Consider the following 17,806-nt stretch of genomic DNA (forward strand, 5'->3'; position numbering starts at 1 on the left):
CCAGTGAGTTTCTGGACTCATCCTAGTTCCAGCCCAGTAACTTCAGCTTGCAAACTCCAGGAGGCCTGAGGTACACAACCCCAGGGCCTAGAACAGTGGACCGTCTGGGAGAGTCTGCACAGAGTGAATTAAAGCATGTTTGTAGCTTTCGCACTGTAATCTTTTAAAGGAAAATATTGGTTTGTGACACGGAAATGGTCAAAGTACAATTCTTAAAAACAAGCTATGATGTTATTGGCAAAAGAATTACTGTGACTAAAATTCCAGCAATCCAAAAAATTACTCTTTGTGTCAATTTCAAAAGGCAGCTCGCTTTTGTTTCACAGTTTAATTGGTTCCCTAGCTCGTTTTGGAGAATTCAATTTCCCTCGAGCTGGCTTCCCTTGAGGTGAGTTCCTTCCTTTTTGGCCATGGAAAGGAAAACCAAACCTAAGCGGGAGCTGAATAATTTATGTAAGAGGTGGAATGTGAAATGTAAATTTACATTTCCTAAAGATGTGGTCTCCAGTTTCCAGACTGTCACACCAGCACGAACCTAGTGACCTGCTTGAATCAATTGTGGGGAACGGGATTATAAATTAATCTAGGTGATTGTATGCATTGTCTCAAAGGATAAGTGAGTGAAAACAGCAGGGCGTGGTCTGGTGAGTAACCAGAAAGGAATGATTTTTGGCTTTAACTATCTCTTCCTTCTTTCTATATATACCAAATATATAAATATAGGTAACATGATCATATATAAGTGACATATTTCATATATAAACGATGATGGTGATATATAGAGAGACAGAGACAACTTCCTTGAGGACAGGGACTTTCCATGACTAATGGCCTTGCCACCTGAAGGCCTGGAAAGAATGCTGCTCAGGATTCTTGGGCTCCCTGAAACCCACAACATGAACACCTTTATCACACACACACAAGCGGCTGGCGCGCGGCTGCTGAGGACCCGCCTGTAAGTTGCTTTAGAGACCACAGCGACGCGCCGTAGCGGTCAGGAGGGATTTATTCCTTAAAAACCTCTGCCTTCAGAGACTCACCTGCAGATGGTTACGGTCTACGGGCCGGAGCGAGGGCGCCTGACGCGGCCGCACCCGGGGGAGGAAGGGCCCGTACGCCCGCAGAAGAGGCCGGGGGGGCGCATAGAAACAGTCAAGTGCTCCCTCCATTGGAAACGACCTTTCACTTTCCAATCTCGCAAGTGGCATTTATTCTAAAACAGACCCCCCAAAAAGCGTGGCGAGCACTGCCCCCAAATATATGTGTGAACTGCAGGCGAGTGTCCCGGGGAAACTTAAGCTTGTTAAGCGGCGTTTCGGCCTTTGCTGGAGGGTCTGCGCGCGACGCCCACGGGCAGCCTCACTGGGCCGCAGCCAGGCGCGCGCCTCCGGGGTGAGCACCGCGCCAGGTCCGGGAAGGAGACGCCGCGCCCGCGCTTCCCCGCGCCGGCCTCGGCGGGGGTGCGAGGGGAAAAACCGGGCAGGGCCCGGGCGGCGGCGTTCCGGGGACCTCCGCTCCAGGGGCGCGCACCTCGCCCCGCTGGCACGGCTTCGGTCCGGTTGTGCCCGCGCTCCTCGGCCCACCGGACGCCCACCGGACGCCGAGGCTGCGCGCCCGCCACGCGGAGAGGCCGCGGCACGTGGCGCAGGCCCGGCGGCGGGGGCGCGGCCCAGCCGCCCGCGCGAAGGTGACCCCGCGCCGCGGGGCCCGCGCCGACCCCCGCGCCCGCCGCCGAGCGGGGCCGCGCCCCTCCCCGCCCCCCGCCGCCCGGGCGCCGCCGCCCAGGCCCGCGGAGATTGGTAGAGCCCGTCCTGGGAGCCGGTCGGTGCCGGGGGAAGGGTAGGTGCCGCCCGATTAGAATGTGTCCGTCAGCGGAGGGCGAGCCTCACTGGCTGGATGTAAAGCAGGGGGCCTGTTAAAGGGGCCGCGAGCGCGGGGCGGCAGTGTCGTCGTCGGTGGAGCTCGGGGCGGACGTGGCCTGGGGAGACGGTGGCTCGCGCCGGGTAAGTCCAGTTCCTGGCGCTGTGCCCGGTTCAGAGGTGCGGGGGCGCGTGGAGCTGGCCCGTTAGGACGCGGCGAGGGGGCCGAAGGCCGCGGACGGGGCGCGCTCGGCCCGCAGACCCAGCGCGCGGGCCGCGCCGACCGGCCGCCTTGGGCCTCGGAGGCCGAGCTTTTCCAACAGATGAAGGGGCGAGTAGGGACTTTAAAAAGGAAGCTGGTGCCTGGTCGGAATCTCCTGGGACGCGCGTTTTTTATATGGTTTCCAGAAACCTATAAACATGTTGCATTGCAGCGTGTGGCCAGGCCTGTTGCTTATCTGTTACCGAGAGCGGAGCCTGTCTCCCCTTTCTGCCCTTCTGTTAGCTCTGCGGATGGCAGGAGCGAAAACACCCGGGCCGCCGGGGCCGGGAACCGGACGGCTGGGCCGGGGCGGCGGGGCCGGGCGTAGGGGGAGCCGCGGGAGAGCCGCGCGGGGCTGTGCTGCTCTCCAGACACTGGGCGAGAGCGCCGCGGGGCCGCCGGCTCTTGGGAAGGCGGGGGAGAGGGGCCTTGGGGGCGCTTCAGCGGCGGGGCCCGGGACGAGCTGCCGCCGCCCGCCGCCCCCCTGGTTGCAAGTGTCCGGGGACCCTTAGAGGTCAGGAGACGCCGGCTGGGGGAGGGGAGGCAGGCGAGGCGCACGTGCTCCCCGGACGGAGGGGCGGCCTCATTTAAAAAAAATTTTTTTTTTTTTTTTTGCGTCCCCGCTTCCCTCCCCCAGTCCGCTCTGCGCTCGTCAGCCTAATCTCATCTTCTAACCTGAGGCAGAGCCTGCTGGTTCTGTGCGTCGCTCAGCGGGCTACTTCCGCCTCTGCCGCCATTTTTTTTATCATTTTAAATATGTCTTCATTGCTTTCACAGAGAGGAAGGGCGAGGGGGAGAGAAACATCGATGATGTGAGCCCCTGGCAGGCTGCCTCTCGCGCGCCCCTGCGGCTGGGGCTGGCGACCCCGTCTCTCCTGGACCCGGGTGGACGCCGGAGGGCCGCGCCGCTCCGGGGGCGGGAGAGCGCGGGCGGCCGCCATCTTGGGCCCGCGCCTGGCAGGTTGCACTGGTCTCGGCCGCCATCTTGGGCCCGCGCCTGGCAGGTTGCCCTGGTCTGGGGCCGGCACCTGGGACAATGTTTGGCGCCATTTTCAACTGATTCCGCGGGTAAATGATGCGCCCTTTGAGCATTTTTATCCCAGCTTGAGAAATATAAAATTAGGTTACCCTCACGCCATTAACACCCAGATTTTTTTGGTTTGTTTTTTTTTTTATTGCATTCACTGGGGTGCCCTGGGTTGACGATTCCGCAGGTTGCAGGGCTGCGATCCTGTAGGACACTGTTTGCGCACGACCGCCTCCGGTCACCGGTTACCCCCTCCCCTCCCGTAATCCATGCTGTTGTCTGAGGGGTTTTTTGCTACTCCCTTCGCCCCTGAACATCCAGGTGTTTCCCTTCGTGCCACGTTTACCCGGTGCATTTCCGAGCGGGCAGTAACACCGTCAGAGAATGTACTACGTACGCAGCAGGTTTCCCATCGTAAATGACGTTTCAGTTTCGCGTCGTCCTCACAAGCTCGCGTGTTGTGTGGGCCGTGGCGCAGGGAGGTGGGTAAGGGTCTCGCTTGGGAAGGGCAGGGCCGCCCTGGGACCCGGCGAGGCGCCAGGACAGCCCCTCCCTGCGCCCGCTCTAGGCGAGGTCTCCGGAGAGGGCCGAGCCGTCGCCGAGCCGGCCTTTTGTGTGCACACATAGTTTAGGTTAGTTTCCCAGCGGGTTTTGTAGGGGAGCTGTGTCAGGCACTGCCGCGCCATGACTGACGCACACTCCTCAATTCATTCCATCAGACGGCTCGGCAGTGCTGGGGCGCTGAGGAAGACGAAGGGACGGCTCGGACCGACGGACAGCCCGGCAGGTCAGACGCGCTGAAATCGTCGGCACCTGGGCTCCAGTCGGTGTAAAACGGGGGTGGGGTCGCGCTCAGCGTGGGGCCGACTGAGCCTAAGGATCCGGGGACGCTTGCGGAGGAAGTGGTGGTTCAGGTCGGAGGCCCGGATTGGGAGTGAGTGCGCGTGCGTGTGCGCGTGCGTGTGCGCGCGTGTGTGTGCAGACGTGTGTGCGCGTGAGTGCGCGCGCGTGCTGATAGGGGAGGCGCGGCTAGGGGTGGGCAGGAAACTAACGTAACATTGTGTGTCAGCCGTAATTGAGAAATTAAAAAATTAAAAGAATAAAAGTACCACCTCAAAAGAATCATCTCAAGCTAGTAATTTTTGCTCCTACTTTTACACACCTGCCCCCTTTTCAAAAGCACTTAATTTTTGTTCGTACAGCAGGACCGGACCGTAGGACAGTAAAATCCAGAGATCTTTTATAAGGCACACAACTGTAGCATTAAGCAAAAGACTCTTAGAATAGAATAAATTCATGCTTTAACTTTTACAGTGTGGCTTTTTACATGTTTAAGGAAATGACAAAACCATGGAATACAGTCCTGCTCGTCCTCTTTATGTATTATCTGTGGCTGCTTCCACTCTAACAGAGACTGCTGGGCCCAGAAGCTTAAATCTGGCTCTTTACAGAAAGAAATTTGCCACCCTTGGTCTAGAAAAGTGCGTGACACAGCAGGATTCCACCTATACTTACAGAATGAAGACAAAGCTAATAAAATAACACCAGCTCCCATACGCCTTCAGCATTTGTTCTGTGCCATAAACTGTGCTGAACACTTTACATGCAGTATTTAATTTGAATTTCACAACAGTGTTACATAAGAAAATAAGCATGTCTTGCTCCCTTATCTCCAAGGTTTTGTGAACTGCCACTACCCTGAACACTATTCAGAATTGCAGACTCCTACTTTCTACCAACTCTGGCTTACTCTATAGCACTCGACCTTATTACAGATGACATACACACTTAATTTTGTTTGCTTATGAGAATGTGTATTCCATGAATGTGCTTACTTCCTGATGTGTCTCCACCCATGAGCAGCCTAGAGTAGGGCTGCCATATAGTGAGTGCCCAATAAACTAAACGTTAGGTGGTTGGTGTGGGGGTGCCCAGGTAAGACCTGGCCGTGACCCACTCATGTCTTAAATTAGAGCTCATTCTCTTACTCTCTTGCGGAGTTTGTCGAGGATGTAAATGTAGTCATTCCATTATTGAAAAGTGAGTTCTCGGCTATTTTTGGGGGGCATGTTTTGACAATGGCTCTAATGTTGGCATATATTTTACCGCGTGGTTACTGTCTCAACACAGGTGCTTGCTGAAGACTTGCCCAGATCACTGCGACCTGGAAGTGGTTGATACATACAGGTGCAGGCCTTCGAGGAGGACGCAGAATGGAGCAGCAGCTGAACCCCCCGACAAAGACGCACGAACGGCAAGGCCGGAGTAGAAGAGCCCTCAGTGGGGGTAAGCCAAACCCGGCCAAGTCAGGGCCGGCCCAGCAGGAACCTCTCAACACGGGGAGGGCCTCTAGTGAAGGTGGGGACCACGAGCCTAGCCGTCGGGCAGGTGAAGAGGACTCCTTCCCTGACTGTTATCTGGAGTGCATAATAAGAGGCGAGTTTCCTGAACCCACCCCAGCAGAGGACATGTTTCTTAAGTCCTTCTACCACCTACGAGAAGGATCTGAGCAAGAGCCTTCTCAACAGGTTCCTACAGGGAGCTCGCTTCTTGAATGTTCTCTGCAGTACACAAAGAAAGGGGAGAAGCAAGAATGTCCTCAACAGAATGTTGGAGAGAAGCTGCTTGTTGCGTGTTCTGAGCACGTGACAAGCAAGAAGCCGCCTCCTCGAGCAACACCTAACCCTAACTTAGTAGATCCTACACAGCTTGCAGAATTTGCTAGAAATCAGCCAAGAGAAAAGGAAGAATATGATGCTCCAGAAAAAATTGTTTGTCCTCGGAGTGGATGCACGAAACAGTTGAGAAATAGAGATTCCCTGAGAAAGCATCTCGTCCTCGTTCATGGTCCCCGAAACCACATGTGTGCAGAATGTGGGAAAGCATTTACCGAGAGCGCAAAACTAAAAAGGCATTTTATGGTTCATACTGGAGAGAGGCCTTTTCTGTGCACTTTCAAAGGGTGCGGAAAACGCTTTTCCCTGGCCTTCAATTTGCGTACACACGTCCGCATCCACACTGGGGAGAAGTCTTTTGTATGTCCCTTTGAAGGCTGTCGTAAGAGCTTTGTTCAGTCAAACAACCTGAAAGCTCACATCTTAACTCATGCAAAACCAGCAAGTCAAGGCAGAGAAGATGGAAAATAATCTTCAAACAGGATAAGCATTTTAACAAGCGATAGGGGGCAAATTTGCCTCATTGATTATTGTTTCCAGGAAAGAATTTTCGAATCGTTGCAACCCTATAAGGCATATTTTTTTTAAGTGTTCTTTAATTGATTTCAAAGAGAGGAAGGGGGAGAGAGAAACATTGATGAGCCATTGATCTGCTGCCTCCAGCACACCCCCTACTGGGGATGGAGCCCCCCAGCCCAGACATGTGCCCTGACTGGGAATCAAACCTGATCCCCTGGTTCATGGGTTGATGCTCAACTCCTGGGCCACACCGATGCTCCTATAGTTTGTGATACCATTTTAAGAACATCATGTATAGAATTATAGTGTGCTTCCAACAGGAGGGTCAGTAATGAACCTATTTCAAACACGTAATTTTTAATATGTTATGGATTAGAATAGTGAATAAGGGGCTAATCGTCACATGCTGTAAAAATAAAATTAACTTTGGTTAGCTTTGTTGTTTCTAATTTAACTTGCCTTTTAAGAATATACTTTGTGCTACCTGTGATAATCCTAGAGAGTGAAAATTCTACAATAGATTGTCGATAAGTGAATGTGTAGTTAAGTTTTTTTGAAAGTTCCAAATAATTAATCGTTATTTTCTTTTTCTAATCATTGTATCCACCTATTAAAATCAGATACCTGGATCTGAATGGTTATTTGATAGTGTAAATTTATTTGAATCATTTCAGATAGTTTTCAAATAAAAGGAAATACAACCCCAGAAATATGCTAAGTCTGGATTGAAAAATCAGAGTGTTCACTAAAGAGAAAATACCATTTGTCTTTGAAAGCAGCAAAAATTGCAGGTTGATAATTCAGTATTGATGAGATGTGAGGAGTTATCTATCTACCTGCTAGCTAGTTAAGGTATAAATTGTCACAGCCATTTTGGAGGGTATTTTGAAAGTTTGCTGTATCAATTTTCTAGGACTGCTATAACACCACCACCAAGTAGGTGGCTTAAACAACAGAAATTTGGCCTTCCAGCCTGTGAAGACATGGCCAGACAAGTTGTCTGCAACACGGGAGACGCCTTCACCAAAAGGCAGCCATGCTGACTTTATGATCTTGGACTTCCCAGCCTCCAGATCTGTGAGGAATAAATTTCTGTTGTGTATAAGCCAAAAACCAAACAAACAAAAAACCCCAAATTTATTGACTCCTAGTTCTTAAGGCTAGAAGTCCAAAATCAAGGTGTTGGCAGGATTGGTTCCTTCTGAGGGTTTTGAAGGACCTGTTCCAGGCTTCTCTTCTTGGTTTGTAGGTGAGTATCCTCATGTTTACGTGGTGTCCTTGCATCTTCACATCATCTTCCTCTGTGCATGTCCGTGTGCAGATTTACAAGGTACCAATCATTGGATTGGGACCCACCCTAATGACCTCATTTTAGTGGATTACCTCTATAAAGATCCCATCTCCAAATAAGGTCACATTCTGAGGTACTGAGAGTTAGGATTTCAGCATGAATTTTAGGGGATACACAGTTCAACCTACAAGGTGCATTCTTGTAGACCCAGTAATTTTAGTTCTAGAATCCAGGTCTACAGAAATGTTTGTACTAGTGTACAAAGATATTTGTTCAAGGATGTTAACTGAAACATTTTTAATAGTAAATTCGTAGCTTAAATGCCCACTAAAATGAAACAGGTTGCATAATGATACCTCTATTCAACAGGAAATGTGCAAATATCCTTAAAGGAACCTTGGCTGTAAAGGGAAGGAAGGGAGTATAGCTAGAAGGAAGCCATAGATTAGGAGAAAGTTGGTTTTACTTTTGAAAAAAATTTTGAATACTTTTTTAAAAACATTTTAAATATTTTGTTTATTGAGTGATTGATTTTAGGGGGAGAGAGAGAGAGATCAATTTGTTCCACTTATTTATGCATTCATTGGCTGACTTAGGGGATCAAACCTGCAACCTTGGCCTATTGGGACAACACTAACCAACTGAGCCATCTGGCCAGGAGGAGGAAGTTTCTAATAAATGGGTCAGAATCCAGTGTATTTTATGCTGTGGAAGAAAATTTAGAGAAAGTTAATCTGGATAAAGGGGAAAATTGGTCAATCAGAAATAGCGGGTAAAAATAAAACTATAGCTTTAATATAAAGATTAACTTATTTTTGTGATTATAAGATGAATACCTCATTGGAATCACCTAATAGTGAGCAAAAAATATGCAGCCATTAAGCTTGGAATGTATTTTCCACAGAATCAATACTAGATAATCATATAGTTAGAATACCTGTATTTGATCTTAAGATTTTAAGACACCATTGGAAACAATGGTAATATGTACTGTGAATGTAACAGCTTGGGAGGGGGGTTCAGCACAGCAAACAAACTTTAAGATTAATCTTGACTTAGAAATACAAAAATGTAAACAAGCTTAAAAACAAGAGGAAAACCTAGGGCTTACATTTTCATTCAGAATGAGGTAATTGTTCCTATGGACTATTAATGAGATTTTAATTTTTCTATTGGTAATATATTTGGTATGGCTTTTACACCATCGTTTCTATAGGAATGGGGGTTCTGCGTCTCAAGTTGAAAGGAACATTAGATAAATCCATAAATTTGCAATTTCCTCTGAATGAAACACCCAAGTATAGAATTTAGGATGGGAATTCAAACGAGATGATGGAGCATGTATTTGTCTCGTTTTTGCATTGACCGCAGTATTTGCATTGGTCCTCTATAGATTTCTACTTCAGAGTTGAGTTAGGACATAGCACCACTGAAAACCAAGCAAACAGCAGGATTATGCAGAGCGCAGTCAAGACTAGATAAAATGAATGGCTGCAAACTTAAGGCCTGCAATCTTGATCAAGAAGGATCAAGATTGACTTCCTGATGTCAAGGCTTGTCAATGTCTGCAGAGCACTTTTTCTGGAGCCGAAGGGGACAAAAGCTAAGTACAAATCTGAAGCTTAAATGTACAAAGGACAAAAATCTGAGAAAGTGCTTGGGTCTGGATTCCAAAGCTTGGTTATATTCTGGCTTGGGGATAGGAAGCTACTTGGCTGGCCGCCTAGGTGCTCTTTTGTTTTTCTTTTCCAAGGAGGAACCCTAAGACTTCAGAATGTAAGAGAAAGAAGGCATGTGGATGTAATGGAAAAAAGACGAAAGGGAAAGGATTAGGTGGCAAGGACATGTCGGCTGAAATCTTAATGTTTTGCAAAAGAAACATACTTATCCACATTTGCATTTTAAGTAAGAATGAGCATAAAATGTATGAACACATATCCAGAGGCAATTGAAAGAGGAAATCACTCCTAGATTTCTACATGTTTCCAGATACTGGCATTTTACAAACCCTAATGAATCAAGTATTTTTGTTTCATGCTGGTATTTGAATTCATGGCCCGTGTCACACTTTTAATGACCAACACATTGTCAGAAGGTAACAGGTAGTTACAGAATAGTCATAGGGGTGTAAGGTACAGCGTAGGGAATACAGTCAAAGTATAGGATTGTCTAATCACTATGCTGTACACTTAAGACTAATACAAACTAACACTGAAAGTAACCTGAAAAAATACTAAATTAAGAAGGTAACGGAAATGTCCGTTGCTTTCTTAGTACCGCTAACACATAAGGCATAGTTGACAATTTAAATACATTATGGAATAAATGGGGAAGTAGCTTAATATAATTAAAAAATAGCAAAGTTATATGTATATATTCAAAAACAGCTAATAAAGCATTACTAGTTTTTAAGGAAAATCTGGTTACTGTGAAATGAAGGTGACAACTTGGAAAAACAACTATGTGAATCGAAGCTCATGTCAATTTGTCCTCAAGCAATCACTTAAAGATTTTTAAACAGTTACATTGATTTTTGGTTTTTTTATTAGTGAAAATTACCTTAAATATCATTACCCTTTTTTTGGTCATTTCTACCTTCCTCCTCTGAGACAGGAGACTGAGGGTCTGCTCACCTCCTACTGTCTTGGATAATAGAGAACTAATTTGCCTTGAGAAGTACAGAAACAGGCTGATTTTATTAGTCAAAAATGTGTCAAACCACTTACATTCTTTCTTTACATAAGTTTTTTATATTCTTTGTGATACATGCACAGATCTCCCAAACAATCATGCTTGATTTTTGCATTTCACCCTATAATCTACATTGGTATAACCTATTGGTAGACATAGGATTTCTATCCCGAGAGAATTCTATCCAAAGCACATTTGTCATAAATTACTCTCCTACCAAATATACATGTGTAGAAATTTGTGTGTGCTTATGTTTTAATTACCTAATGCACTAGCTCTGATTGAATAAATTACATGATTACATCCTACATTGGACACAGAACAGTGCAAGTTGCATTAAAAAGCCATTATATTTGCAACTGTGAGCAAGAGACAATAATTAAAAAGGCAGTTGGTTGAAATTAGCTTTGAGAGTACAAGAGTTTAAGTAGGATTTGGTAAATGAACATTAACTGTTAACATGTGGTTTTTATTTGGTCTTCTGCTTCTTATGACCTTAGGATTGAATTTCTTAGATGTCAGTGGGCCAGACATGAAAACACCTGTACAAAGCCATGCTTTACCATGTAGCTTAAGTTGTACCCATAAAAAAGACCAACATAACTTTTGTAACTTTAGTAAATTAAAGGTATTGGGTAGGCTGGAATGATACCCAGGGCATTAATAAAGTATTTTTAATACTCCTAAGATCTCAGGTGTGTGTCATAAAAAGCTTAGTACATACTTCCTCTAACTCAAATGTTGGTGATAAAATACACACATACAAATCAAAGTAACAAAACGAAAATTTTGGTTATCGCGACCATTAAATATACAAAAGGTTAAAGTTATACACAGTATGAGTAATAGTACTCTGTCTAAGGCAACCAATACATTTACAAATTGCTGAGGACCTGGCGTAGTACTAGTATTTGTGTGGGGGCGGGTAGGTAGGAATCTTGGGTTTTACCAGGTATACCTGCCTAATAGACGTTACGTTTAGGGCAGATTAAAGGTGGCTGCAAGTTCTCTGCTCCTCCCATTGAGGCTGGGAGTCTCTCCCTTCCCTGTAAGTGTGCAGGCCTGAGGGCTTCGATCAATAGGATATGATGTAAATGATGCCGTAATGGCTATGCCAGTCCCAGGCCTAGCGTTGAAGGTGCCCGGCAGCTGCTGCCCTGCTCTCAGAAACCAGCTGCCATTTAAGAAGTCTGCCTGCCCCGAGGCCGCCGCCCTAGGCAAAATCCAGGGCGCCTGCGGAGACCCTTAGGACAAGGGGCAGAGAGGCGCAAGACGTGAGAAGCAGCCCTCTTGGAACAGTCACCCAAAGGAACTAAAGGGTCTGGATGGCTCCTTCCCAAATTTCTGACCCACAAAATGAACAAAAACTTTTTTTACATGGGGACTAGAGTTGAGAACACTGTTGAAAAATTGAGATTTGCTGAGAGCAGAACTTAAATGTTCTTACCATGCGTGTGTGTGGTAATGTCAGTTTGAAAGGAGGAATCTTTTAAAATGTATGTCAAATAATGATATGCATTTAAATATCTTACAATTTTGTCAATTATACCTCAATAAAAACTGAAAAATAAAATGGTGGTTTTAAGCCACTTAAATTTGGGGTCAGTTTTTTAACATGAACTCCATTTCAGATTTCTCGTTTGAATTTTAGTCTTTTCTCTATGTTTGCATGTTTCTGTGTCTACACATGTGTACACACTCATATATACGCATACATATAGATTTTATATCATTGTACCTAAGTTAAAAAGGATTGTTGAATGTATTTTGAAATTTATATACCAGATGTATTTTCAGGAAGAGCCATCACAGTGAGGTAGTGAGTTTCCTCTTCCTAGGCCAGCGGGAGCTGATCAATTTGTGGGCTAAGGAAACTGCAGCTGCCTTTAATAAAAACTAAAGCTCAGTCTCTGTAAAGACTGGTGGAGGAAGAATCTCCACCTGGGAGGAACAGTATCTCTTGACCAAACTGGCTCTGTCACCCAGGGCCGGTCACCTCCCTGGGAGGAAGGCCATTAATTACTGCCGCTGCCACCACTGTCCTTAAAGGGTCATGCTCCACCTTAACACTGACCCTCGCACGAGCACATAGCTCTTTCTTTATTCCTTAGCAGTAAAAATGAGATGAGGCTGGATGGAGCGTTTAAAGATCCCATTAAAGGCAAGAGGCTAGCGCACGACAGCTTGTTTTCTCAGGCCGCAGGTTTGAGGGATCACTCTTCCAGGATCCAGAGTTAAGGGGAAAAGCCAGTGATTTCTTTCATTTTCACCTAAGACGTGGTTTAGCTTTCTGGCTGAGGACCCACTTATTTCCTGAGCTTCTAACCTCTGTATATCTACATGGGGTATTTAACTGGAAGACCCCTGAAGTTACCTCAGATCGGGGTATGGGTGGACACGGAGAGAGAACCTTATTGAGATTGGCGAGGGGCAAATTCTGAAGGCTTTATGAACCACTTTAAGGAGTTAGAAAGTTGCCTTGTAGACAATAATGGAAGCTGGGGGCGTGGTGCTGAAGGGACTTTTATACTGTGCTTAGGAGCTTTAATTTCTCATATATAGAACCCAAAGTCATCGTCAGTAGAGTGATAGTTCTTTTAATTGCTTATTGTTTTTGTTGTAAGAGCTGAGTTCATTTTCAAGAAATGTGGCAAATTATAAAGTGTGAATAAAAGAGTAATACACTAAATTTCACCAGCTAAAAAGAATGCAGTGCAATATACAGATCTCGTAACATAGAAATGTATACCCAAAACCTATGTGATCCTAATAACCAGTGTCACCCCAATAAATCTAATTTAAAAGCTAAATAAATAAGTGAACCATTTTGGTGAATACATTCTTTAAAAAAAAAAAATGAGTTTAATCAGAAGAGCAATGAATTCAGCTTTGCCTGTCATATCAGACACTATAGTGTGACCTATGGGTGTGGCTGCCAGTGTGTGGGAAGCAGGGGAGAAGACTGGACAAAGGGCAGTTGGGAAGTAAGAAATACTGAAAACCTAAAAAAAGGCAGCAAGTGTAGGAATAAAGAAGAAAGAAGAGATAGGAAGTATTTAGGTAAAATGTTCAGGCCATGGGGATGCGTGGGAAGAGGACACATCTTGAGTAGCCGAGGTTTCCAACTTGGTGCCGCAGCTCAGTGTGATGTCGTCGAGGGGGAGGGAAGCCGGGTGCGCAGGAGACGCAGGCGAGGCTGCGAAGTGCCCTTTCAGATGCGGAATTCTCTGGAACTGCAGTTAGGCATGTCAGAAAAAACATCGTGAAAAGCGAGCTTAATCGAATTTGACTGTGGAAGCTAAGAGTTAGGCAGAATTCACATTCCAAAATTGTATTAAATTCTTAAGATAACTCTTGCAAAGTAAATGAAACAGAGATAAATAGCATTTAACAGGTTAAATGTAAAATGGTTTTATTTTGTTTCCAACTCTCCTAATTGGCTAGCAAGTTCATGACAAAATCAAAATATCTAAAATCAAAACAGATCAAAACTATTTTCTCTCTAGCAGTCAAGTATACATTTGCGCAGAAGATGGATAATAAAGAATGCTCAGCCAAATTTTTTAAATAATTAAGAATTCAAAGCCTGCTAACTAGAAATTTCTCTAGTCAAAAAATAATCATGGTTGTAAAAAGCTGACAAGCCATTTATTAAAACAGCAGTCGACTAATGCTTCTTATTTCAAGGTTACGTTATAAATCAACTTAGAGGGGCAAAAATCCTGTAGGAGACCCGTAGGAGGATGCGCAGAACCATTTAAACTATAAAAAGAATCATAAAGTGCATATCTTACTTACAGAAGGAATGGGGTTTAAAAGGGTGGTAATTAACAGAAATTACCACAGCTGGCATCCAGCAAGTTTCAATTTGAAAGATCATATAAATTGATTTATGATGTTCCCATGTGACTAATGAAAGTAGATTGGTGACCAGACTGTCCTAAGGGCTGCGTTAGGGCACATGATTACCTTACAGAAGCCCACATTAATAATAAAATCATTATCACCAAGGAGTAAACAAAATAGTTTTCAGAGTCAACATTTTAGATTTTAACACTTGTACCTGATGATTATTAACTATCTTTCAAAGCGATTAGAAAGAAAACTGAAGAAGCCTCAGTCCTGCTCTTCGTTTCATTGTTCCCTGGGAAGAAGGGGGGGTTCCAAGCCTTCCTGATGTCAGCACTCAGGCAGAGCAATGAGGGGAAGCACTAGGTTTAATTGGACATATGCTTCTCACATTGAAAGACGGAGAGATAATGACCGTCCAAAGGAAATATGGAGAACTGATCATGTCGTGCATAGGCCTTGAAGAAAAGACAGCGTACATTTGTGTAAATCACTCACTCATTAAGGAAAAAGCCCAGATGAAATGTGGTCTCACTAAAATGTTATCCTGTCACGGGGCTTAAATATGGTCAAATTTCAGTATCTTATCTTAGAAACCGGAAAATTGGGAACCCTTAGCCTCTAGAGATGAGGAGGACATTCTTACACATAAAGTTTTATCTCCTGATCAAGGAAGTAGTTGAAAGGAATTTTAAAAAAATATATTGGGCCCGAGAACATTTCAATAAATTCTGGTCCAGCCTTGTACAGAAATGGGGGCAGTAATATTCTTTGCTCAAAGCAAATAAATTACACTGTAAACTGCATGAAGAGAGAGAAACGATCTGTTTACCTCTGTATTTCCTGCGCCTAGGCAGTGTCTAGCACATAGTAGGTAGGCAGGAACTGACCGTATGTTAAAAGAATGAACTCTGAAAAGATCAATTCTAGGACACGTATTGACAAGAAGTAACAGGTATTCTTAGAGTAAAAACCATTCATTCATCAAATTCTTTAGTGCAAAGCCTTTATTGAACTATTAGATACAGAAAAAATCTATAAATCATACAGGCATTGTATCCCACTTGGGCCGTTCCGGGCATTGCCCATCCTCACCCAGGTAACCATTCTGCAGACCTCTAACACCATTTTTTACTGTTGATGGCATCTGGGAAGTTTCCAGTTTGAGGCTATTACAAATAGTGCTGCTATAATTATTCTCGTCGTGTCTTTTGGAGAAATATGTGCTCATTTCTTCTGTAGATAATTAGAAGTGGATTGCTCATTCTTTGGATTTGTGTATTATGAACTTTAAAAGATATTGTCAGTTTTCCAAGTGAGAGAGAAAATTCCTCTAAAGAGATTTTTTAGAGCTAGCTGGGGGTCCTTTATCAGATGTGCGAGTCACAACGCACAAGCCAATCCTCGGTCTCCCGTTGCTCGGTTCCCTGCCCAGGACTCAGTCTTCGCACACCCCCTTCTGGGCCTGCTCTCCTTCGGTCATCTCATCCTGCTTCAAGCCTTTAAATATCTTCCGTAGATGATACAGTTCCTCCGATCTAATTGCCTACTCTCAGCTCCACTTCAGCGTCTTACATGCAGCTCAAAGTCCCAATGTCCACATGGCTCCACCTCCAGGCCCCCTCCTCCCGCTCCCCTCTTCCCTCTGTGCTGCCAGACTCCCCTTGCACGGGCCCCTTGCTCCGCACTGAACTTGGCGGTGCGTTCCCACTTCAGGGGCTTTGCACTTGCTGTCGCCTATTGCTTCTGCCTGGAAGACTCCTCCAGAAGGCACCCCATAGCCTTCGAGGCTCTGCTCAGACGGAGTCTTCTCAGCAAGGGCTTCTCTGATTACTCTGTTTAGAATGAGCTCCTACCCACCCCTCTGCCAGGGCTCCTCATCTCCCTTTCAGCGCTGTTCTCCAAAGCCCTCATCAACACACAGTAGATTTTAATTATTTATTTGGTTTATTGACCATCTCCTTCCTCGGAAATGTAAATTCTATGCAGGCAGAAATGTGCATGTGTTTTTCACTTTTATATACTCCACGAATTCAGTAACTGTTTTGTTTTTTACTGTATCCCGAAGCATCAAGACCCTGGCACACAGTAGGCACACAGTAAATATATACCGAGTGAATCAATACGCTTACTAACATATTGTATGGCAATCTGTTAATGAGTAGCCTGAAATTAAATATAATACCACAGATACAGTCTTACAAGTAACCCACAAAAATAAACTATAATCTTCTGTCTATCTAATGGGATGCTTTCTCATAGATTCCACAGACTAGCTAAAAATATTTGTTCCATGTATAGACTTTCATTGTCTCTTGGGGTTTTCACATACTGTGACCTTTCTCAGCATCTTCCTTGAATCAAAACCGACACTCAGGGACTTTACTGTGCAAAGATCAAACCGAAATTCTCTCCGTATGTTAGAAAACCACAGTTAGTACGAGATGTGAAGTGCATTTACTATGTCCAAAGAAATTCAGAAATGTAAAGAGAGAAATGAAAAGGAATATTTTATTCACTGTAAAACAAAGCAACAGAGGAGAGAGCCTGCGCGTGAGTGGTGAAGGGTTACGGGTTTGAGCTCCCACCGGTCCCACTCCCGCTGCCAGGGCACCCCCCCTCCAAATTCCTCCCAGGGAACGAACTTAATCCCCAGGCTGCATAAAATTCTTTAAGCGCTTACTTCCCATTTATTAAAAATGTTAACAATAATGTAACATATGATTATGATGCCCTAAAAAAACATAACATAGAGCGAAGTTAGCTCGCCCCCGCCACCCTACTTTCTTCATATATGGTCACCGTGAAGTGGGCAGGTTTCCTCCACTTCTACGAGCATCTAGGTTTGCAACACATATTCATAGCATGCATGGTGTGATCTTATTTCTCATAAAAGTCTTGTTATATGTGTCTATATACTTATTTTGACTTTTAAAAATAGGATGAAATAAACACTATGTGACCATGTTTTTCTAGTAGCGCTGTATTTTAGACATTCTTTTCTGGGATAAGGGTCTGCTCAGTCTTCTTAATGGCTGCATAGTATCCCTTAGTCAGAATATATTGTATTTTATTTAATTATTTCCTATTGAAGGATATTTCAATTGTTGAATTTCTGTTATTATCAGAAATACTACAGTGAACGCCCTAGTGTGTGACTAGTGCCTAAGTTGTGAATCTAGTTCAGTAGTGTTCAGAGTGTGGGCCTGGGGACCCCAATGTGTTATTTGCCTTTATCGCAATGTCAACATGTACACTTATGATGCAGTAACAAGTCAGCCAGGTTGTACTTAAGAACAAATCAAGGCACTGGCACCCAGCGGCACCAGTAATCATTATATTCTGGTCTCCATGCATCCAAGAATGGACAAGAGTCCATTTTATTTTAAAATGTTTTGATGGAACAGTAAAAAAAAATAAACTTTATTAAATCTCAAGTGCACATTTTAATATCCTGTCCAATGAAATGGAAGTATGCATAAAGCACAGCCGTTGCACAATGGTTGTCTTGAAAAAACACATCTATGGAGTTAGTTAACGTGAAAGCTGAATTAGCTGGTTTTCTTATGGAACATAAATTTTACTTGAAAAAAACAACCAAGAGACAAGCTATGGTTATTCAGCAATGGGTAT

At 44.7% G+C, this 17,806-nt stretch overlaps 1 protein-coding gene across 2 annotated transcripts; it reads left to right on the forward strand.

Annotated features, from left to right (window-relative positions):
* The first annotated feature begins 1,948 nt into the window (after nucleotides 1-1,948).
* ZFP42 (ZFP42 zinc finger protein) lies at nucleotides 1,949-6,910 on the forward strand. Of its 2 annotated transcripts, XM_081128225.1 has the most exons (3): nucleotides 1,949-2,003; nucleotides 3,868-3,935; nucleotides 5,279-6,910. In XM_081128225.1, exon 3 carries the CDS (start codon nucleotides 5,362-5,364, stop codon nucleotides 6,292-6,294), a length of 933 nt encoding a protein of 310 aa, XP_080984351.1. In that variant the 5' UTR covers nucleotides 1,949-2,003; nucleotides 3,868-3,935; nucleotides 5,279-5,361; the 3' UTR covers nucleotides 6,295-6,910. The 2 variants fall into 2 exon arrangements, with proteins under 2 accessions (XP_080984351.1, XP_080984352.1); XM_081128226.1 differs by lacking the exon at nucleotides 3,868-3,935 and having other exon boundaries at nucleotides 1,951-2,003.
* The last annotated feature ends 10,896 nt before the right edge of the window (nucleotides 6,911-17,806 follow it).

The sequence above is a fragment of the Miniopterus schreibersii genome, assembly GCF_964146895.1.
Source record: "Miniopterus schreibersii genome assembly, chromosome: 2".
In the NCBI taxonomy this organism is placed as follows: Eukaryota; Metazoa; Chordata; class Mammalia; order Chiroptera; family Miniopteridae; genus Miniopterus; species Miniopterus schreibersii.